At 41.6% G+C, this 17,715-nt stretch overlaps 1 protein-coding gene across 4 annotated transcripts in view; it reads right to left on the bottom strand.

Moving 5' to 3' along the window:
* Positions 1–17,715, bottom strand: part of CHMP3 (charged multivesicular body protein 3) — a 104,431-nt gene that overhangs the window by 63,325 nt on the left and 23,391 nt on the right. For 3 of the 4 annotated variants that reach the window (XM_066267661.1, XM_066267662.1, XM_066267660.1), the window contains exon 2: positions 5,518–5,578. The exons of the other annotated variant lie outside the window; for it this stretch is intronic. In XM_066267661.1, coding sequence (XP_066123758.1) covers positions 5,518–5,578 — 61 coding nt within the window. The remainder of the gene's footprint in view (positions 1–5,517; positions 5,579–17,715) is intronic. 4 annotated transcript variants of the gene reach the window in all.

The following is a 17,715-nucleotide window of genomic DNA, read 5'->3' as shown; positions in this document are numbered from 1 at the left end:
CTTGCATTTGCACATTGACCTGGTTCAGATGTTCAGTCATGTCCACAAGATAGCAGAACTTCAGGAGCCACTCAGTGTTACCTAACTCAGGATGTTCGATGTTTTTCACTTCAAGAAAAGCCTGGATTTCACGTAGACAAGCCGCGAAATGGCTATGGCTGAGCACCTTCCCTCTTGACAACCAATGCACATTGCTGTGCAGAAGCAGACCAGGATAATTATTCCCAACTTCATACAGCAGTGTTTTAAACTGGCGATCATTTAAAGCTCGGGCAACAGTAAAGACCACCAGAATGACCAGCGACATCACCTCACCAAGCTGCTCGCCACACATCTGAGCACAAAGCGCCTCCTGATGTAGGATGCAGTGAAAACTTAGGATGGGTCTCTTTTCATGTTCACAAAGAAGCGCTACAAATCCTGTTTTTCCCCACCATGCACAGAGCACCATCAGTACACACTGAAATAAGTTTATCCATCAGTACATTTTTTTCTTTAGCGAATTCAGTGAAAGACTTGAATAAATCCTCCCCTCTTGTTGTCTCTTTCATAGGCAAAACAGAAAGACTTTCCTCAAGTAGTGTGTCACCGACAGCATACCTTGCAATCACACTGAACAGGGATAAATGGCTTACGTCTGTTGACTCATCCAAAGCGAGAGAAAAGAATGGTGCTGCATTTATGTCCTTCACTTGTGTTGCCTCAATTTGATATGCCATCATGATGGTACGATTGTGAAAAGTTCTTGACGACAGAGGCATGTCTTTTATTCATTTGATTATCTTGCCTTTATCTGAAAAGTCGTCAAAAAGTTCATTGGCAACATCAAGCATGAATGTTTTGGCATACTCCCCATCTGTGAATGGCTTTCCGTTTCTCACAATTGCTAAAGCACCAGCAAAGCTAGCCAAATTCCAGTCACCTTGTTGGGTCCAAACACAGAGTTGCTGCTGACTAACTTGCATTCTGCACAGTAGCTCTTGACATGCTTTCTTCCTGCTGTTCCCTGCTGGATATTTCGATGCAAATGTAGTATGGCGTGTGCTGAAGTGCTGCTTTATAGTTGACTGTTTCATCGATATAATTTTATCATTGCATATTAGACACACTGCAGAACCTGCTCTCTCCACAAGGGCGAATTCCTCTGTCCATTCCTGCTGAAAAGTACGATACTCCTCATCTTTTTTTCTTTTAGCCATCTTCTTCATCAAAAGGGTTTCTGCAATTAGCTAGCTGATTACTTGATTCAAAAAAGGGAAGTTTACTTCCTGACCTCACAATGACCTGTGTACGATACGCATTATCCAATAAAAATTTGGTGTTGTCCCGGAGGACAGCTGTTACTGGTTCCAGCCACCCGCAACCATGAACATGAGTGGTAGAAAATGGATTGTAGTACATGAGAATGTTTATATATATATATATATATATATATATATATATATATATATTTTTTTTTTTTTTTTTTTTTTTTTTTTTTTTGTATTTTTCTGAAGTTGGAAACGGGGAAGCAGTCAGACAGACTCCCGCATGAGCCCCATCGGGATCCAACCGGAATGCCCACCAGGAGGCGATGCTCTGCCCATCTGGGGCATTGCTCTGTTGCAACCAGAGCCATTCTAGCGCCTGAGGCAGAGGCCATAGAGCCATCTTCAGCACCCGGGCCAACTTTGCTCCAATGGAGCCTTGGCTGTGGGAGGGAAAGAGAGAGGCAGAGAGGAAGGAGAGGGGGAGTAGTGGAGAAGCAGATGGGTGCTTCTCCTGTGTGCCGTGGCTGGGAATTGAACCCAGGACTCCTGCACACCAGGCCAAAGCTCTACCACTGAACCAACCGGCCAGGGCCTTATATTTTAATGTTATTATTTTTTTATTAAAGATTTGTCTGCAAGCCAGATGCAGCCATCAAAAGAGCCACATCTGGCTTGCGAGCCATAGGTTCCCGACCCCTGCTATAACATCATTTCTTTATAAATAGGAGGTTTCTTTAGGTCTTTATTTTTAATGGCTTGAAACAACACATTTATTCTTTTACAATTCTAATGGTCAGAAGTCTAAAACTCAATGTGTTGGAAGGACTTTCTTTTGGAGGCTTCAGAAGCAAATCCACTTGCCTGTCTTTGTATGTGTGTGTGTGTGTGACAGAGAAAGAGAAAGGGACAGATAGGGACAGACAGACAGACAGGAAGAGAGAGATATGAGAAGCATGAATTCTTCATTATGGCACCTTCATTGTTAATTGACTGCTTTCTCATATGTGCTTGGATGGGGGGAGCTACAGCAGACTGAGTCACCCCTTGCTCAAGCCAGCAACTTTGGGTTCAAGCTGGTGAACTGTGCTCAAACCAGATGAGCCTGCGCTTAAGCTGGAAGCCAATATAAAATTAGGAAGTCTCTGATACAAAGCCACTTATCTGAGCCATAAACGGGATTCCTCATAAGAGTGTACCACCCCCCATCAAGCAAAAGTCAAGGGTGTGGGGAAAAGCTTAGTGTTGAAAAGATAATAGTATTAAAAGGGTGGGAGAGGCTTAGTCTTAAAACTAAGTCTTGCCTGACCAGGCAGTAGCGCAGTGGATAGAGCGTTGGACTGGGATGCGGAGGACCCAGGTTTGAGACCCAGGTTCGAGACCCCGAAGTCTCCAGCTTGAGCGCGGGCTCATCTGGTTTGAGCAAAGCTTACCAGCTTGGACCCATGGTCACTGGCTTGAGCAAGGTGCTACTCGGTCTGCTGTAGCCCCACAGTCAAGGTATATATGAGAAAGCAATCAATGAACAACTAAGGTGTCACAATGAAAAACTGATGATTGATGCTTTTCATCTCTCTCTGTCCGTATCTATCCCTCTCTCTGACTGTCTCTGTAAAAAAAAAAAACAACAACACAAAAACAAACAAACAAAAAAACTAAGCCTTAGGCTATAAGGACTTTGCCAGCTTACAGCCTGTCTCACACACCCAATGCAAACTATAAGCGAGCAGGCATATCTTCAATACATCATCTTACAAACTTATGTATAGACCAACAGCGGGCGACCTCGGGGTTTCAAACCTAGGTCCTCTGCGTCCCAGTCTGAGACTCTATCCACTGTGCTACCACCTGGTCAGGCTCCCTCTCTTTTTTAGCTTCTAGAGCAGTGGTGGTCAACCTGGTCTGTACCACCCACTAGTGGGCGTTCCAGCTTTCATGGTGGGCAGTAGCAGAGCAACCAAAGTATAAATAAAAAGATAGATTTAACTACAGTAAGTTGTTTTATAAAGACATATTCTGCCAAACTTAGCGAAAATCCGACATAAAGTACTTGGTAAGTAATTATTATTATATGCTTTAATTTGCTATAAATCTGCTTTATAAATTTTATAAAGTAAAGTTACTTCCCTACTTTATAAATCATCATTACTGTGGAACTGGTGGGCAGTTAGAAAATTTTACTACTAACAGAGATACAAAAGGGGCGGTAGGTATAAAAAGGTTGACTACCCCTGTTCTAGAAGTAAACTGTATATTTTGGTACATGGCCTCTACCCCTATGTTCAAAGCACATTATTTCACCATTTGATACTGTGATCACACTTCCTTTTCTCTCACTTTTCCTCAACATATGCCTCCCTCTTATAAGGACCTTTGTGATTACGTTTGCCCACCCATTAACCAGGGTTATCTCCTCACCTCATAATCCAGGGGTCCCCAAACTTTTTACACAGGGAGCCAGTTCACTGTCCCTCAGACCGTTGGAGGGCCGGACTATAAAAAAAAACTATGAACAAATCCCTATGCACACTGCACATATCTTATTTTAAAGTAAAAAAAACAAAACGGGAACAAATACAATATTTAAAATAAAGAACAAGGCCCTGGCTGGTTGGCTCAGCGGTAGAGCGTCGGCCTGGCGTGTGGGGGACCTGGGTTCAATTCCCGGCCAGGGCACATAGGAGAAGCGCCCATTTGCTTCTCCACCCCACCCCCCTCTTTCCTCTCTGTCTCTCTCTTCCCCTCCCGCAGCCAAGGCTCCATTGGAGCAAAGATGGCCCGGGTGCTGGAGATGGCTCCTTGGCCTCTGCCCCAGGCGCTAGAGTGGCTCTGGTAGCGGCAGAGCGACCCCCCAGAAGGGGCAGAGCATCGCCCCCTGGTGGGCAGAGCGTTGCCCCTGGTGGGCGTGCCGGGTGGATCCCGGTCGGGCGCATGCGGGAGTCTATCTCTCCCCGTTTCCAGCTTCAGAAAAATACAAAAAAAAAAAAAAAAAAAAAAAAAAGAACAAGTAAATTTAAATCAACAAACTGACCAGTATTTCAATGAGAACTATGCTCTTCTCACTGACCACCAATGAAAGAGGTGCCCCTTCTGGAAGTGCGGTAGGGGCCGGATAAATGGCCTCAGGGGGCCGCATGCGGCCCGCAGGCTGTAGTTTGAGGACCCCTGTCATAATCCTTAGTCTAATCAAGTCTGCCCAGTCCCTTTGCCATGTGTTGGGCAGATTAAAATATATTATGCTCACTTTGTTAAAGATGGTGCTGCCCACGTGGAAGCTCGTCACCCAGGTGATGGTATTAGTTGCCCTTCTTGCTTGGGATGGGCGTGATTATATTAATGTGTGTTGGGGGGCGGGCTGTGGGCTGGCAGGATCCTTGAGGCTGGGGCTTGGTTTTGGGACTACGCCTTTCCCACCCTTTTTGATGTGGGGTGGTGCACTCCCATGAGGAATCCCATTATGCCTCAGATAAGTGACTTTGTATCAGAGACTTCCTTGTTTGTATACTGGATTAAAGGTTTTGGTTCTTACACTACAAAGTGGGGCAGACCAGGAGCTTGCTCTCTCTCGGTTCCTGAGATTAGTATTAGAGGAAAGAGCAGAGAAAGGCCATGTGGAGGAGTCCAGGAGAAGCCAGTTTGTGCAGAGAGAAGATGGAGAACAGAGGTGAATAAGGCTAGTGAGCTAAAAACCTTTGATTCTAGGAAACTCGGATAAGTCAGTAGCTTTGTGAGCACTGAATGAGTGGGTTTTGGAGCCCCGTGTGTGTTTTTACTTGCCTGCCGGGTGCAAGCTAGGATTAAAGGTAATGGCCCTCCAGCTTTTGGCTCCGTTGTTTCATTACCATCTGTCTGAATCTAATGCGAACCTGCACAGGCCGGGCAGCTGTGATGGTGGCTGTGGCTACTGGCTTTACACCATGTAAAATAGCATATTCACAGATTCTAGGGATTAGGATGTGGACACCTTTAGGAGGCCATTATTCTGCCTACCACAGTAGGTGAACACCTGATTGTTTCCAAAACTAATCTGGGCTCTAGAAAATCAGAAATGACTCTTCCTTTTGAACAGCTCAACTGTAGGCCACAGAAAGATTTAGTTCTAACAAAAGATCAAGTTTCTTTGAGTTGTTTTTCTCACAATGATTAGAAAGCAAAATAATTAAGACAGTTATACATAAAAATCAACTACGTCTGTAGAAGCAGTTTATTTTCATGAACTAATGCAAAATATACTGAGAGTGAGAACAGGAGACATAAAATGATAGTTTACCTCTTATTTGCCTGTCAACAACTCTTATTTCCTTTCTTATCTTCAATGACCACTCATTGACCTGGGAAAAATTTTAGAAAAGGAATTATAAGAGAAGCCAAACTCCTAATTCACCAAATTTTAAAGAATTTTATATTAATTCTACATTTATTCCAGGCACAAAATATAATAAATAAAGCCATTTTCAAAAAAAGCGTTATGGTCAAATGCCATTTTTTAAAATCTATTTAGTCACTGTAGAAGTGTAAAGCTATTCAAAGATTTTATCTGGAGGTAGGCAGTATTTTATACAAGTTCTGAGAGAGAGTTCACTACCCTGCAGGTACATAAAGATTCTTCAAGAGGTGCATGGGTATACATAAGATTTAAGGGTATCAGAAGATTTTCATCTCCTATAGATAATTATTTCAAAAAATGCTCTGCCTGTAACACAAGAGTTTGTAGGGAATCAGCCATCTAACCTTGAACCTTCTTTGACTTGGGTTGGGGAACTTTAGTTAAAAGCCCTAAGTGAGTGTCTCTTGGATGCAAACACTAAGAAGCTGTGTGAGTGAGTGACCTTTGTGCAGACACAAAGGAATGCATGTGAAGAGGCTTTACAAAATTAGCCTAGAGCTTCTAGATTGCCCCTTCCTTTGTGCTTGTTAATTAGCAAAAAAGAATGTACTGATCTAATTAATTGGCCTTTTCTCCCTGTCAGTAAAACGGCCATTAATCATGCTTTTCCCTTATCACCTGGCCTCCGTCTTGTGTAATCCTGTTAACACCTTTGTTCTGCTTCGGATCAATAAAAGCTAAGGAAGAAGGAAATTCAGGTCTTCTTTGCCTCCCTTGGCAAGCCTCCCCCTCTTGCTCTCTGCCTCCCTTGGCAGGCCTTCCCCTCTTCCTCTTGACATGAGTTAGTGTCTTGAGTAGATTTTTCCATGCAACACTGGTAGTTTCCAGCGGCTGGAGTACTACAAGTGGTGACCCCCAACATGATGTGTGGAATCCATGCCTAAAGAGTAGTTTAGCGGCCACATCTTACTGGGAATTCTAGTAAGGAATAGTCCCTACTCGCCTTGAAGAATGGACCAACACACATAGGGTCAGAGAGAGGTTTCCTCATGAGTCAGGAGCTCACCAATTAGTAGTGCATTTACATTAGAAATTTACAACACTTGCTCCACAATCCTCAGTATATTGTAGAACCTAAAACATTACACCAACTCTTACTTGCTGTACAAGAGCATTGTCCATGGTTCCCCGATGAGGAAACCTTTAGATGTCAAATTATGGGAGCAAGTAGGTAAAGTTTTTCTTGAAAAGGCAGTTTGAACAAGGATTAAAGGTTTATGTTCCTCTTCTCAAAACATGGCAGAAAGTAAAAGAGGAATCTCAGCATAGTCAACCTGAACCGCCAGTTACAGCAACAATGAAATCTGAGGAGGCCTATTAGAAGGACAAAATACCTCTTCCTCCTCCCTTTCCTCCCAAGGAGCCTTTGCTCCCCCATCCTCTTCCACCTCTTCCCCTCAGGACCTGGGAAGAGTCATACTCCTTCCTTAATGGAAAATTGTCTCTGAGAAGGATTAATGCTAGGAGACCAAGATACTATTAAAGCTACAGCTTTCCCTGTTATTGTACAATCCTGAATTTTTCTGATTTTGTTTAATGTTTTAGCTAAATCCTCTGAACTATCATTTTGTTTCTTCCCTATTCTTTGCTTTGAAATTAGTCCCAGACTAGGGGACCCTGGATCTGACTACAGTACTTCCCAAGCAGCTGCTGAGTGTGTATTTACTCAGGGAGGTTCTGCTAGTTCCATCCTCCAGTGCACCTGTCACAAAACACCCTGACGGAGGCTGGGCAGGCATCTTTCTGGTCTGGTTGCAGGCTGAAATCCCAGGTTCCTTTCTGGTTTGTTTGATTCTGGTTTCTGTTTAGTTTTTGTCTGATATTGTAACAGAATGGATAACACCCTGTTCATTCCTAAGGATAAACCCCCTAAAGTGAATTCTGACTAAATGATCGACCTATGCTTAAAAATTTATAAAATAATATCAACTGAAAACAGCCAAAATGTGGCTCTTTTGAGGCCTGAATTAAGTTCTTGCATGCAAAAATTGGAAATGCCAGCTCTAATACTGAATTAAAATAGTTTCATTCCTGCATTGTTTTTTTTAAATTGAAATATGTAAGGAGCACTCATTTAAATTTAAATAGAATGAAAGTTTGGGTCCTAAACTTGTTTCTTTGGATAGTACTCTGTGAGGTCTTGCTATGCTGATTGCTGTATTCTGTGTTGTCTTCAGAGTTGGGGGCAAAGTAGGAACTCCAATATTAGGATTAATCAGATTTATTTGTGTGTCATGCTTGTATCTCTGTACTTTTAATTGTCGTTTGTGTGTAAAACTGTACTCAGGTCTGTGAAAGGTTTTTCATTTTGGCTTTTTTCCATTGAAACTACTTAACTATGAGTCTGAACAAAGAAAATATTTGCTGAATAAATGCGAGCCTGAACTTGTTCAGCTCCAAAGATAAGGTGCACCTCCTCTCTCCTGCCAAAATCTTGGGTATTCTTAGGTGACTAAGAATCTCTGTGGAGGTGTCGAGAGGGAATCTCTCACGACGTATCGGTCACCCCATAGACACTTCTAAATTCAACTATAATTAAAATATTGAGAGAGGGAAAATGGCAACAGACTAAGTGGATGTTACAACTGCTACCTCCCAGAAGCAAAATGGATTACAACTTAACTTAGGAACAATCATCTTGAAAAACCAACTTTGGACTAAACTAAGAGGAATCTATAACCAAGCATCACCGAAGGAACCACACTGAGCTGATAGGAAAGGCGAAGATATGAAAAGGGCTACCCCGCTCCCAGGAGCAAGAGGCGGCCCAGAAAGACTCTCACGGTGGGGTGGGTTTCCCAGAGAGTTGTGGGTCCTCAGCCACAGGACCAGAACCCCAGCCTGGAGCCCCAGAGACTAGAGGAGGCATACAAACAGTATTTAGCTGAGAAAAGAGTTGGGATACAGTTTGCAAGAAAGAGAGAATTCTCAGACCCAAGCTCCGTCTTAACAAGACTGTTCAGAAAATATCGTTCACGGCCACTTACCCAGAGATCCGGGAGTGGGGAGCTCCAAGAGGAGTGGAGTTGCAAGAGGAGATTATAGTATCAGGGGCACTGGGAGAGACTGTGGGGGACAGCCACCTGACCCCTGTACTGGATCATTCCCCAAACCTAAAGTTGACATTTGTCCTGGGAGGACCAAGCAAACAAAGGAAAGCAATTACCCCACACACCAGAAGTTCTCCTGCCCCAGTCAGTGCGGAGAGACACTTAGGGCGGAGGCAGGTGGGCCGCCCTGCGGAGAGTGGTAAAGCCGAAGAGGCATCCCTCATGCACGCAGGGGCAGAGGCTAGACGGCAGCCTTAGCATCTGCAGGGGGGCAGAGCCCAGCCAGGAAGGAGTTGCCCCAGCCACGGAGCAGCCCCAGCTGCGGCCGCAAGCCTGCACTGGTGCCAGAGCGCCTGAGGAGGCGGAGGCGGAGGGGAGCCGGCGGAAATTTCACTTTAGTAATAGAAAGGCAACATACACTGGCCAAGAGTGGATAAAAGCCAGCCTAGGAGTGCAGCTAATAGTTACAATGGCATGAGGGCCGAGCAGAGGCAGCCACAAATTCTGGAACACATGTAGCTCCAAGAAGGTTGCTAAGGGCCAGTCAAAAGCAGCAACCACCAATAGTCTGTGCCAGGTTCCAGCCAGGTAGGTCCAGGGCTAGTACATCTAGATACAGAGAGCATCAGCTCAAGACCTAATAACCATAGTTAGAGTGGTATCTTAAGGAAAGGCTCCTCACACCTGACCCAGCTCAGGCCTAGAAAACGCTGTCACAAACAGCAAAAAGAGCAATAGCAGCAGACAAGTAGCCCACAGCAGATTAAAAACAGCTGAAGCCATCCCAAGAAGATTTAGAAACAACACAACTGAAAGCTGGAAGCAGACACCACCAACCCTACACTCAGCTAGCTACACAAACAACTCATCCAAAGGAGCAATCTACAGAGACAAAATGGTAAGACAGAGAAATGCAATTCAAATGAATCAACAAGAGAAATCCTAAGAAAAAGAACTGAATTAGATGGAAATAACCAAGACACCAATGCAGAGTTTAGAATGATTGTTAGGATGCTAAAGGATCTTAGAGCAACAATAAATAGACATAATGAGCACCTAAAAGGGATAACAAGCAACAAACAAGACACTGAAATCATAAAAAAGTACCAGACAGAAATGACAAACATAATATCAAAAATGAAGAGTACACTAAAAGAATTAAAAGCAGGCTGGATAAGGCAAAGAATAGAATCAGTGATTTAGAGGACAAGATAAGCGAAAGCAAGGAAGCAGAACAGCAAAATAAAAGGGAATCAAAAAGTCTGAGGAAACTCTGAGAGCTCTGAGACAACATAAAGAAAAACAATATCCTCATAATCGGGTTCCTGAAGGAGAAGAGAAAGAACAAGAGATAAAGAACCTGATTGAAGAAATCATAGCTGAAAACGTCCCTAAACTGATGAAGGAAAAATTCACACAAATTCAAGCAGCACAAAGAATCCCATTAAAGAGGAACAGAAAGAGACCTACACCAAGAAACATCATAATTAAAATACCAAAGATACGATATAAAGAAAGAATACTGCCTGACCTGTCGTGGCACAGTGGATAAAGCGTTGACCTGGAAATGCTGAGGTCACCGGTTCGAAACCCTGGGCTTGCCTGGTCAAGGCACATATGGGAGTTGATGCTTCCAGCTCCCCTCCTTCTCTCTCTCTGTCTCTCCCTCTCCTCTCTAAAATGAATAAATTAAAAAAATAAATAAAGAACAGCTGATTAAAAAAGAAAGAATACTAAGAGTTGCAAGAGAAAAGGAGGGAATCACCTACAAAGGAGCCCCCATAAGGATGACATCTGACTTTTCAACAGAAACACTTGAGGCCAGAACGGAATAGCAAGTAATATTCAAAATTATGCAAAACAAAAGCCTACAAACAAGACTTCTTTATCCAGCAAGGCTATTGTTAAAAATTGAAGGAGAAATAAAAAATTTCCCAGACCAAAAACAAAAAAACTCAAGTAATTCATTACAACCAAACCAATGCTGCAAGAAATGTTAAGGGGCCTGTTGTAAACAGACCAAAGTGGAGAAAATCTAGTAGAAGAGGTATGTAGATTTAAAAAATAAAATGGCAATAAGCAACTACATATCAGTAATAACCTTAAATGTAAATGAACTAAATGCTCCAATCAAAAGACATATGGTAGCTGTGTGAATAAGAAAACAGGACCCATACATAAGCTGTCTACAAGAGAACCACCTCAAAACAAAAGACACACATAGACTGAGAGTAAAGGGGTGAAAAAAAATGTTTCATGCAAATAGAAATAAATAAAATGCTGGTAGCAATACTTATATCTGACAAAACAGATTTTAAAACAAAGGCTATAGTAAGGAATAAATAAGGTCACTACATAATGATAAAGGGAGCAATCCAACTGGTAGATACAACCATTATAAAAATCTATCCGTCTAGGCCCTGGCCGGTTGGCTCAGCGGTAGAGCGTCTGCCTGGCACACAGGGGACCCGGGTTCGATTTCCGGCCAGGGCACATAGGAGAAGCGCCCATTTGCTTCTCCACCCCTCCCCTCCTTCTTCTCTGTTTCTCTCTTCCCCTCCTGCAGCCAAGGCTCCATTGGAGCAAAGATGACCCGGGTGCTGGGGATGGCTCCTTGGCCTCTGCCCCAGGCGCTAGAGTGGCTCTGGTCGCAACAGAGCGACGCCCCGGAGGGGCAGAGCATCGCCCCCTGGTGGGCAGAGCGTCGATCCTGGTGGGCGTGCCGGGTGGATCCTGGTCGGGCGCATGCGGGAGTCTGTCTGACTGTCTCTCCCCGTTTCCAGCTTCAGAAAAAAAAAAAATCTATCCGTCTAATATAGGAGCACCTAAATATATAAAGCAGATTTTGATCAACATAAAGGGCGAGATCAACAGCAATACTATAATAGTAGTGAATTTCAATACCCCACTAACATTACTCGATATATCCTCAAGAAAGAAAATTAACAAAGAAAGAGCAGCTTTAAAGGACACACTAGATCAACTAGATTAAACAGATATCTTCAGAATCTTAAACCCTAAAGCAGCAGAATATACATTCTTTTCAAGTGCTCATGATACATTTTCTAGGATAGACAGGACACAAAACAAATCTCAATAAATTTAGGAATATTGAAGTTATATCAAGCATTTTCTTGGATCACAATGGCATGAAACAGGAAATCAACTATAATCGAAAAACTGAAAACCATTCAAATACTGCGAAACTAAACAGCATGTTATTAAATAACAAATGGGTTAACAATGAGATCAAGAAAGAATAAAAAAATTCCTTGAAACAAATAAAAATGAATTTACAACAACTCAAAATTTATGGGACACAGCAAAAGCAGTACTGAGAGGGAAGTTCATAGCATTTACAAGCATACCTTAAGAAGCAAGAAAAAGTTAAAATAAACAACGTAACCCTACATCTTAAAGAACTAGAAAAAGAACAGCAATTAAATCCCAGAGGAAGTAGAAGGAAGGAAATAATAAAGATCAGAGCAGAAATAAATGACATAGAGGTTAAATAAACAATACAGAGGATCAATGAAACCAACAGCTGGTTCTTTGAAACAGTTAACAAGATTGATGAACTTTTAACCAGACTCACCAAGAAAAAAAGAGGATTCGAATAAATAATATTAGAAATGAGACTGGAGAAATAACAACTGACACAGCAGAAATACAAAGGATTGTAAGAAAATACTTTGAAGAACAGTATGCCAAAAAATTAGACAACCTAGGTGAAATGGACAAGTTCCTTGAAACATATAATCTTTCAAAAATCAGTTTGGAAGAATCAGAAAACCTAAACAGACCAATTACAACAAATGAGATTTGAAACAGTTATCAAAAAACTCCCAAAAAACAAAAGCCCTGGGCCAAATGGCCTCACAGGCGAATTCTATGAAACATTCAAAGAAGAACTAACTCCTATGCTTCTCAAGCTATTTCAAAAAAGTCAAGAGGAGGGAAGACTTCCAAACTTCTTTACGAGGTAAGCACAATTCTCATTCAAAAACCAGGTAAAGACAATACAAAGAAAGAAAACTATAGGCCAATATCCCTGATGAATTTAAATGCTAAAATTCTCAATAAAATATTAGCAAAATAGCCTGACCTGTGGTGGCACAGTGGATAAAGCGTCAACCTGGAAATGCTGAGGTTGCCGGTTCAAAACCCTGGGCTTGCCTGGTCAAGGTATATATGGGAGTTGATGCTTCTAGCTCCTCCCCCCTTCTCTCTCTCTGTCTCTCTCTTCTCTCTCTCCCTCTCTGTTTCCTCTCTCCCTCTCTCTCTCCTTTCTAAAAATGAATAAATAAATTAAAAAATATATATTAGCAAATTGGATTCAGCAAAACATGAAAAAAATCATACATCATGATCAAGTGGGATTTATTCTGAGGAGTCAAGGCTGGTACAATATTCGCAAATCAATCAATGTGATTCATCACATAAACAAAATGAAGGAGAAAAACCACATGATAATTTAAATAGATGTAGAAAAAGCATTTGATAAAATCGAGCACCCATTTATGATCAAAATTCTCAGCAAAGTGAGACTACAGGAAACTTACCTCAATATGATAAAGGCCATCTATGACAAACCCACAGCCAACATCATACTCAATGGGCAAAAATTAAAATCTCCTTAAGATCAGGAACAAGGCAGGGGTACCCCCTTTAACCACTATTATTCTGCATAGTTCTGGAAGTCCTAGCCACAGCAAACAGACAAGAAGAAGAAATACAACGCATCCAAATTGGAAAAGAAGAAGTAAAACTATCAACTATTTGCTGATGATATGATACTGGACATAGAAAATCCTAAAGTCTCAGTCCAAAAACTACTGGATCTGATAAATGAATTCAGCAAGGTGGCAGGATATAAAATTAATATTCAGGCATCAGAGGAATTTTTATACACCAACAATGAACTGTCTGAAAGAGAAATTAAGAATATAATGACCTTCACTACTGCAACAAAAAATAATAAAGTACCTAGGAGTAAATTTAACCAAGGGGGTTAAAGACTTGTACTTGGAAAATTATGAAACATTGATAAAAGAAATCAAGGAAGATACAAACAAGTGGAGGCATATACCGTGTTCCTGGTTAGGAAGAATAAACGTCATTAAAATGTCTATATTACCCAAAGCAATTTATAAATTCAATGCAATACCGATTAAAATATCAATGACTTACTTCAAAGATATAGAACACATATTCCAAAAATTTATATGGAACCAAAAAGGAACACAAATAGCCTCAGCAATCTTGAAAAGAAAGAATAAAGTGGGTGGTAACACACTTCCTGATATCAAGTTGTACTACAAGGCCATTGTACTTAGAACAGCTTGGTACTGGTAAAAGAACAGGCATATAGATGAATGAAACAGAACAGAGAACCCAGAAATAAACCCACACCTTTATGGACAACTGATATTTGACAAAGAGGTAAGAGCATACAATGAAGTAAAGATAGTCTCTTCAACAAATAGTGTTGGGAAAATTGGACAGTTACCTGCAAAAAAATGAAACTAGACCACCAACTTTCACCATTCACAAAAATAAACTCAAAATTGTTAAAAGACTTAAATGTAAGTCATGAAACCATAAGCATCCTAGAGGAAAACATAAGCAATAAGCTCTGAACATCACTCGCAGCAATATGTTTGCTGATTTATGTCCATGCACAAGGAAAATAAAGGATAGGATAAACAAATATATCAAACTAAAAAGCTTTTGCACAGCTAAAGACAATATGAACAAAATAAAAAGGCAAACCACACAATGGGAGAATATATTCGACAATACGTCTGATAAGGGGTTAATAACCAAATTTTATAAAGAACTTGTAAAAATCAACACCAGGAAAATAAACCGTCCAAACAAAAAATGGGCAAAGAAATGAATAGACACTTCTCCAAAGACCTAGAGATGGCCAATAGGCATATGAAAAGATGCTTAACATCACTAATCATTAGAAAAATGCAAATTAAAACCACAATGAATTACCACCTCACACCAGTCAGAATGGCGCTCATCAACAAAACAACACAGAATAAGCGCTGGCGAGGATGTGAAGAAAAGGGGGCCCTCCTGTATTGCTGGTGGGAATGCAGACTGGTGCAGCCACTGTGGAAAACAGTATGGAGATTCCTCAAAGTATTAAAAATGGAACTGCCTTTTCATCCAGCCATCCCACTTTTAGGAATATATCCTAGGAATACCAAATCACTGATTCAATAAAAGAAATGCATGTTCATGTTTACTGCAGCATTGTTTACAATAGTGAAGATCTGGAAACAGCCCAAGTGTCCGTCAGTGGATGAGTGGATTAAAAAGCTGTGACACACACATACACACACACACACACACACTGGAATACTATAGGGCCATGAAAAGGGAAATCTTACCTTTTCAGACAACATGGATTGACCTGGAAACTATTATGTTAAGTGAAATAAGCCAGGCAAAGAAAGAAAAATATATGATCTCACTCATTTGAGGTATCCAATGAACAATGTGAACTGAGGAACAGAATAGAGGCACAGGCGAGATCAAAGGGACCAGAGGGAAAGCGAAGAGAGAGGGAAAGGGGATCAGAGGACGGGATCAGAGACGGGAAAGAGATTGGTGAAATTATATATACATAATACAGCGTATAGAGAGCAGAAAAGCCAATCAGAGGGAAGAGGGGAATACGTTGGGGGAAGGGGGCAAGGAGTATGTTGAGGGAAACATGGGGATGGGGGGGATGTATTTGGTAGGACACTTGAATCTATGTAAACACAATTGATTTAAATCAATAAAAATAAAATTAAAAATTGACTTGTCCCAGGACACGCATAGAAAGGTGGGTTACCTAGTGCTTCAAGTCCTCACAGCTGTATTAGGCAGCCGGGGAGAGAAACTGAGACAAGTAAGAAGGTTTGAGATGATGTGGTAGGTAAAATTTCCTTGGAGGTCAACCCACAAGCAGCACACTCAAATCCACTACACCAGTGGTCCCCAATCTTTTTTGGGCCACAGACCGGTTTAATGTCAGAAAATATTTTCACAGACTGGCTTTTAGGGTGGGACGGATAAATGTATCACGTGACCGAGGCAAGCACCAAGAATGAGTCTTAGACCAGTGGTTTTCAACCTGTGGGTCTGATGGCTTTAGGCGACCCCTGTGTTTTGGTCGTTCGACCCCCGCCAGGGTCGCGACCCACAGGTTCAAAACCGCTGGTCTTAGAAGGATGTAACAGAGGAAATCTGATCATTTTTAAAAAATAAAACATCGGCCTGACCTGTGGTGGCACAGTGGATAAAGCGTCAACCTGGAAATGCTGAGGTCACCAGTTTGAAACCCTGGGCTTGCCTGGTCAAGGCACATATAGGAGTTGATGCTTCCAGCTCCTCCCCCTTCTCTCTTTCTATCTCTCCTCCCCCTTCTCTCTCTGTCTCTCCTCTCTCTCTCTGTCTCTCCCTCTCCTCTCTAAAATGAATAAATAAAAAAAAATAAAAATAAAAAATAAAACATCGTTCAGACTTAAGTATAAATATAACGGAAATAATGTAAGTTATTTATTCTTTCTTTGCAGACCGGTACCAAATGACCCATGGACCGGTACCGGTCCGCGGCCCGGGGGTTGGGGACCACTGCATTACACAATATCCCTAGAAATTTGTTCAGACTCTCCAGATATACAAAGAAAAATAACATTAACATGGGAAACAGTACCTTTAAGGCCTATAATCCCCAAGGACACCAGCCCTCCATTAATAACCCTGCAGGTTAATTTGCAAGTATCTATTGAGATGGAAAAATTTCAGCTTGAAGTGTCCAAAAGTGGGGACCTTGTGGTCTTTCCTAAGGGATTTTTTTTCTGCTCACTCAATTAAAAAATGCCAACTCTAAAATTAATATTAAATGAACGGAAAGCAAACATTGATTGAAAATAGAAGCTTCTGGGAAAAGCACAGAAATTCTTTGGGAAAAAAAAATTTAAGAGATTGTCTCTAAAATAATGAAGGCCTTTGAAGTTAATGAATACTAACTCCCCATTCCTCTCCTTCTACAGCTTCTCCACTATATTTGCTATCTGAGCTTCCCTGTACAGACTCCACCTCCCCTTCTTCTTCCTTTCTCTTCTATCTCTGCCACCTCTACTACCACTCACTACTGACCTAGGGGAAAATAAAATAGGAATTCAGACAAGAATAATCCAGGAATTCTAGTAGCTCCCTTTGAAGAAAAGCTGGTTTCAGGTAGAGAGGAATCAGGAATTGTATATGTTCCTTAGACTAGAAGAGAATTAACTTACATGAAAGATTTCTCTAATTTTATCTGGGACCCTGATGGGTTCCAAAGAAATTTAAAATTTAACTGTTGGAATACTTGATCCTGGCTATTCTGATCTATTCCAAATAATACATTTACTGGTTTCTAGGAGCCAAACAACAGAATTTACATAGCTCAAACGTTTGCAGTAATGATGAACGGGTCAGAGAAGGCAAGATGGCACTGAGTAGGCGGACGTACCAACATCCACCTCCCAGAACCAAAGTGGATTACAAACTAATTTTAAGAACTATCATCTGGAAAAACCAACTTTGGACTAAACTAAGAGGACTCTTCAACCAAGGAACACTGAAGAAGCCACACCGAAACTGCTTAGTGTATCCCAAGGTTCTCTTTACCAAGCCACAGTCGCAGAGCTCCAGGGAAAAGCAACCTGGTCTCATCTCTCCAGGCAGAGGAGAACAGAAGCTCCATATCCACACATGCTGCAGATGGCTTTTCCAGTCTACCTGAATCATTACCAGCTAGAAGCAGCGGTCATTGGGACTTGGATGTGAGCTGCAAAGTATAGAATTGTGACAACAATTCCAGTGCCATGAGAACTTTTCCTGGATGTAAACTTTTCCTGGATTCCTGCTCCTTGGGACAGCTCCTAACAGACTGAACTGGGGTTGGGTTTCATTTTTCAGGGATTTGGCATGGTGTTGGGGCCAACTTGGATTTGGTGAACATGTTAAGGACACTACTCTTCTA

Source organism: Saccopteryx bilineata, chromosome 3, assembly GCF_036850765.1.
Source record: "Saccopteryx bilineata isolate mSacBil1 chromosome 3, mSacBil1_pri_phased_curated, whole genome shotgun sequence".
Taxonomy (NCBI): Eukaryota; Metazoa; Chordata; class Mammalia; order Chiroptera; family Emballonuridae; genus Saccopteryx; species Saccopteryx bilineata.
Note: the sequence above shows the minus strand (reverse complement) of the source record. Positions and strands in the feature narration are given on the sequence as shown.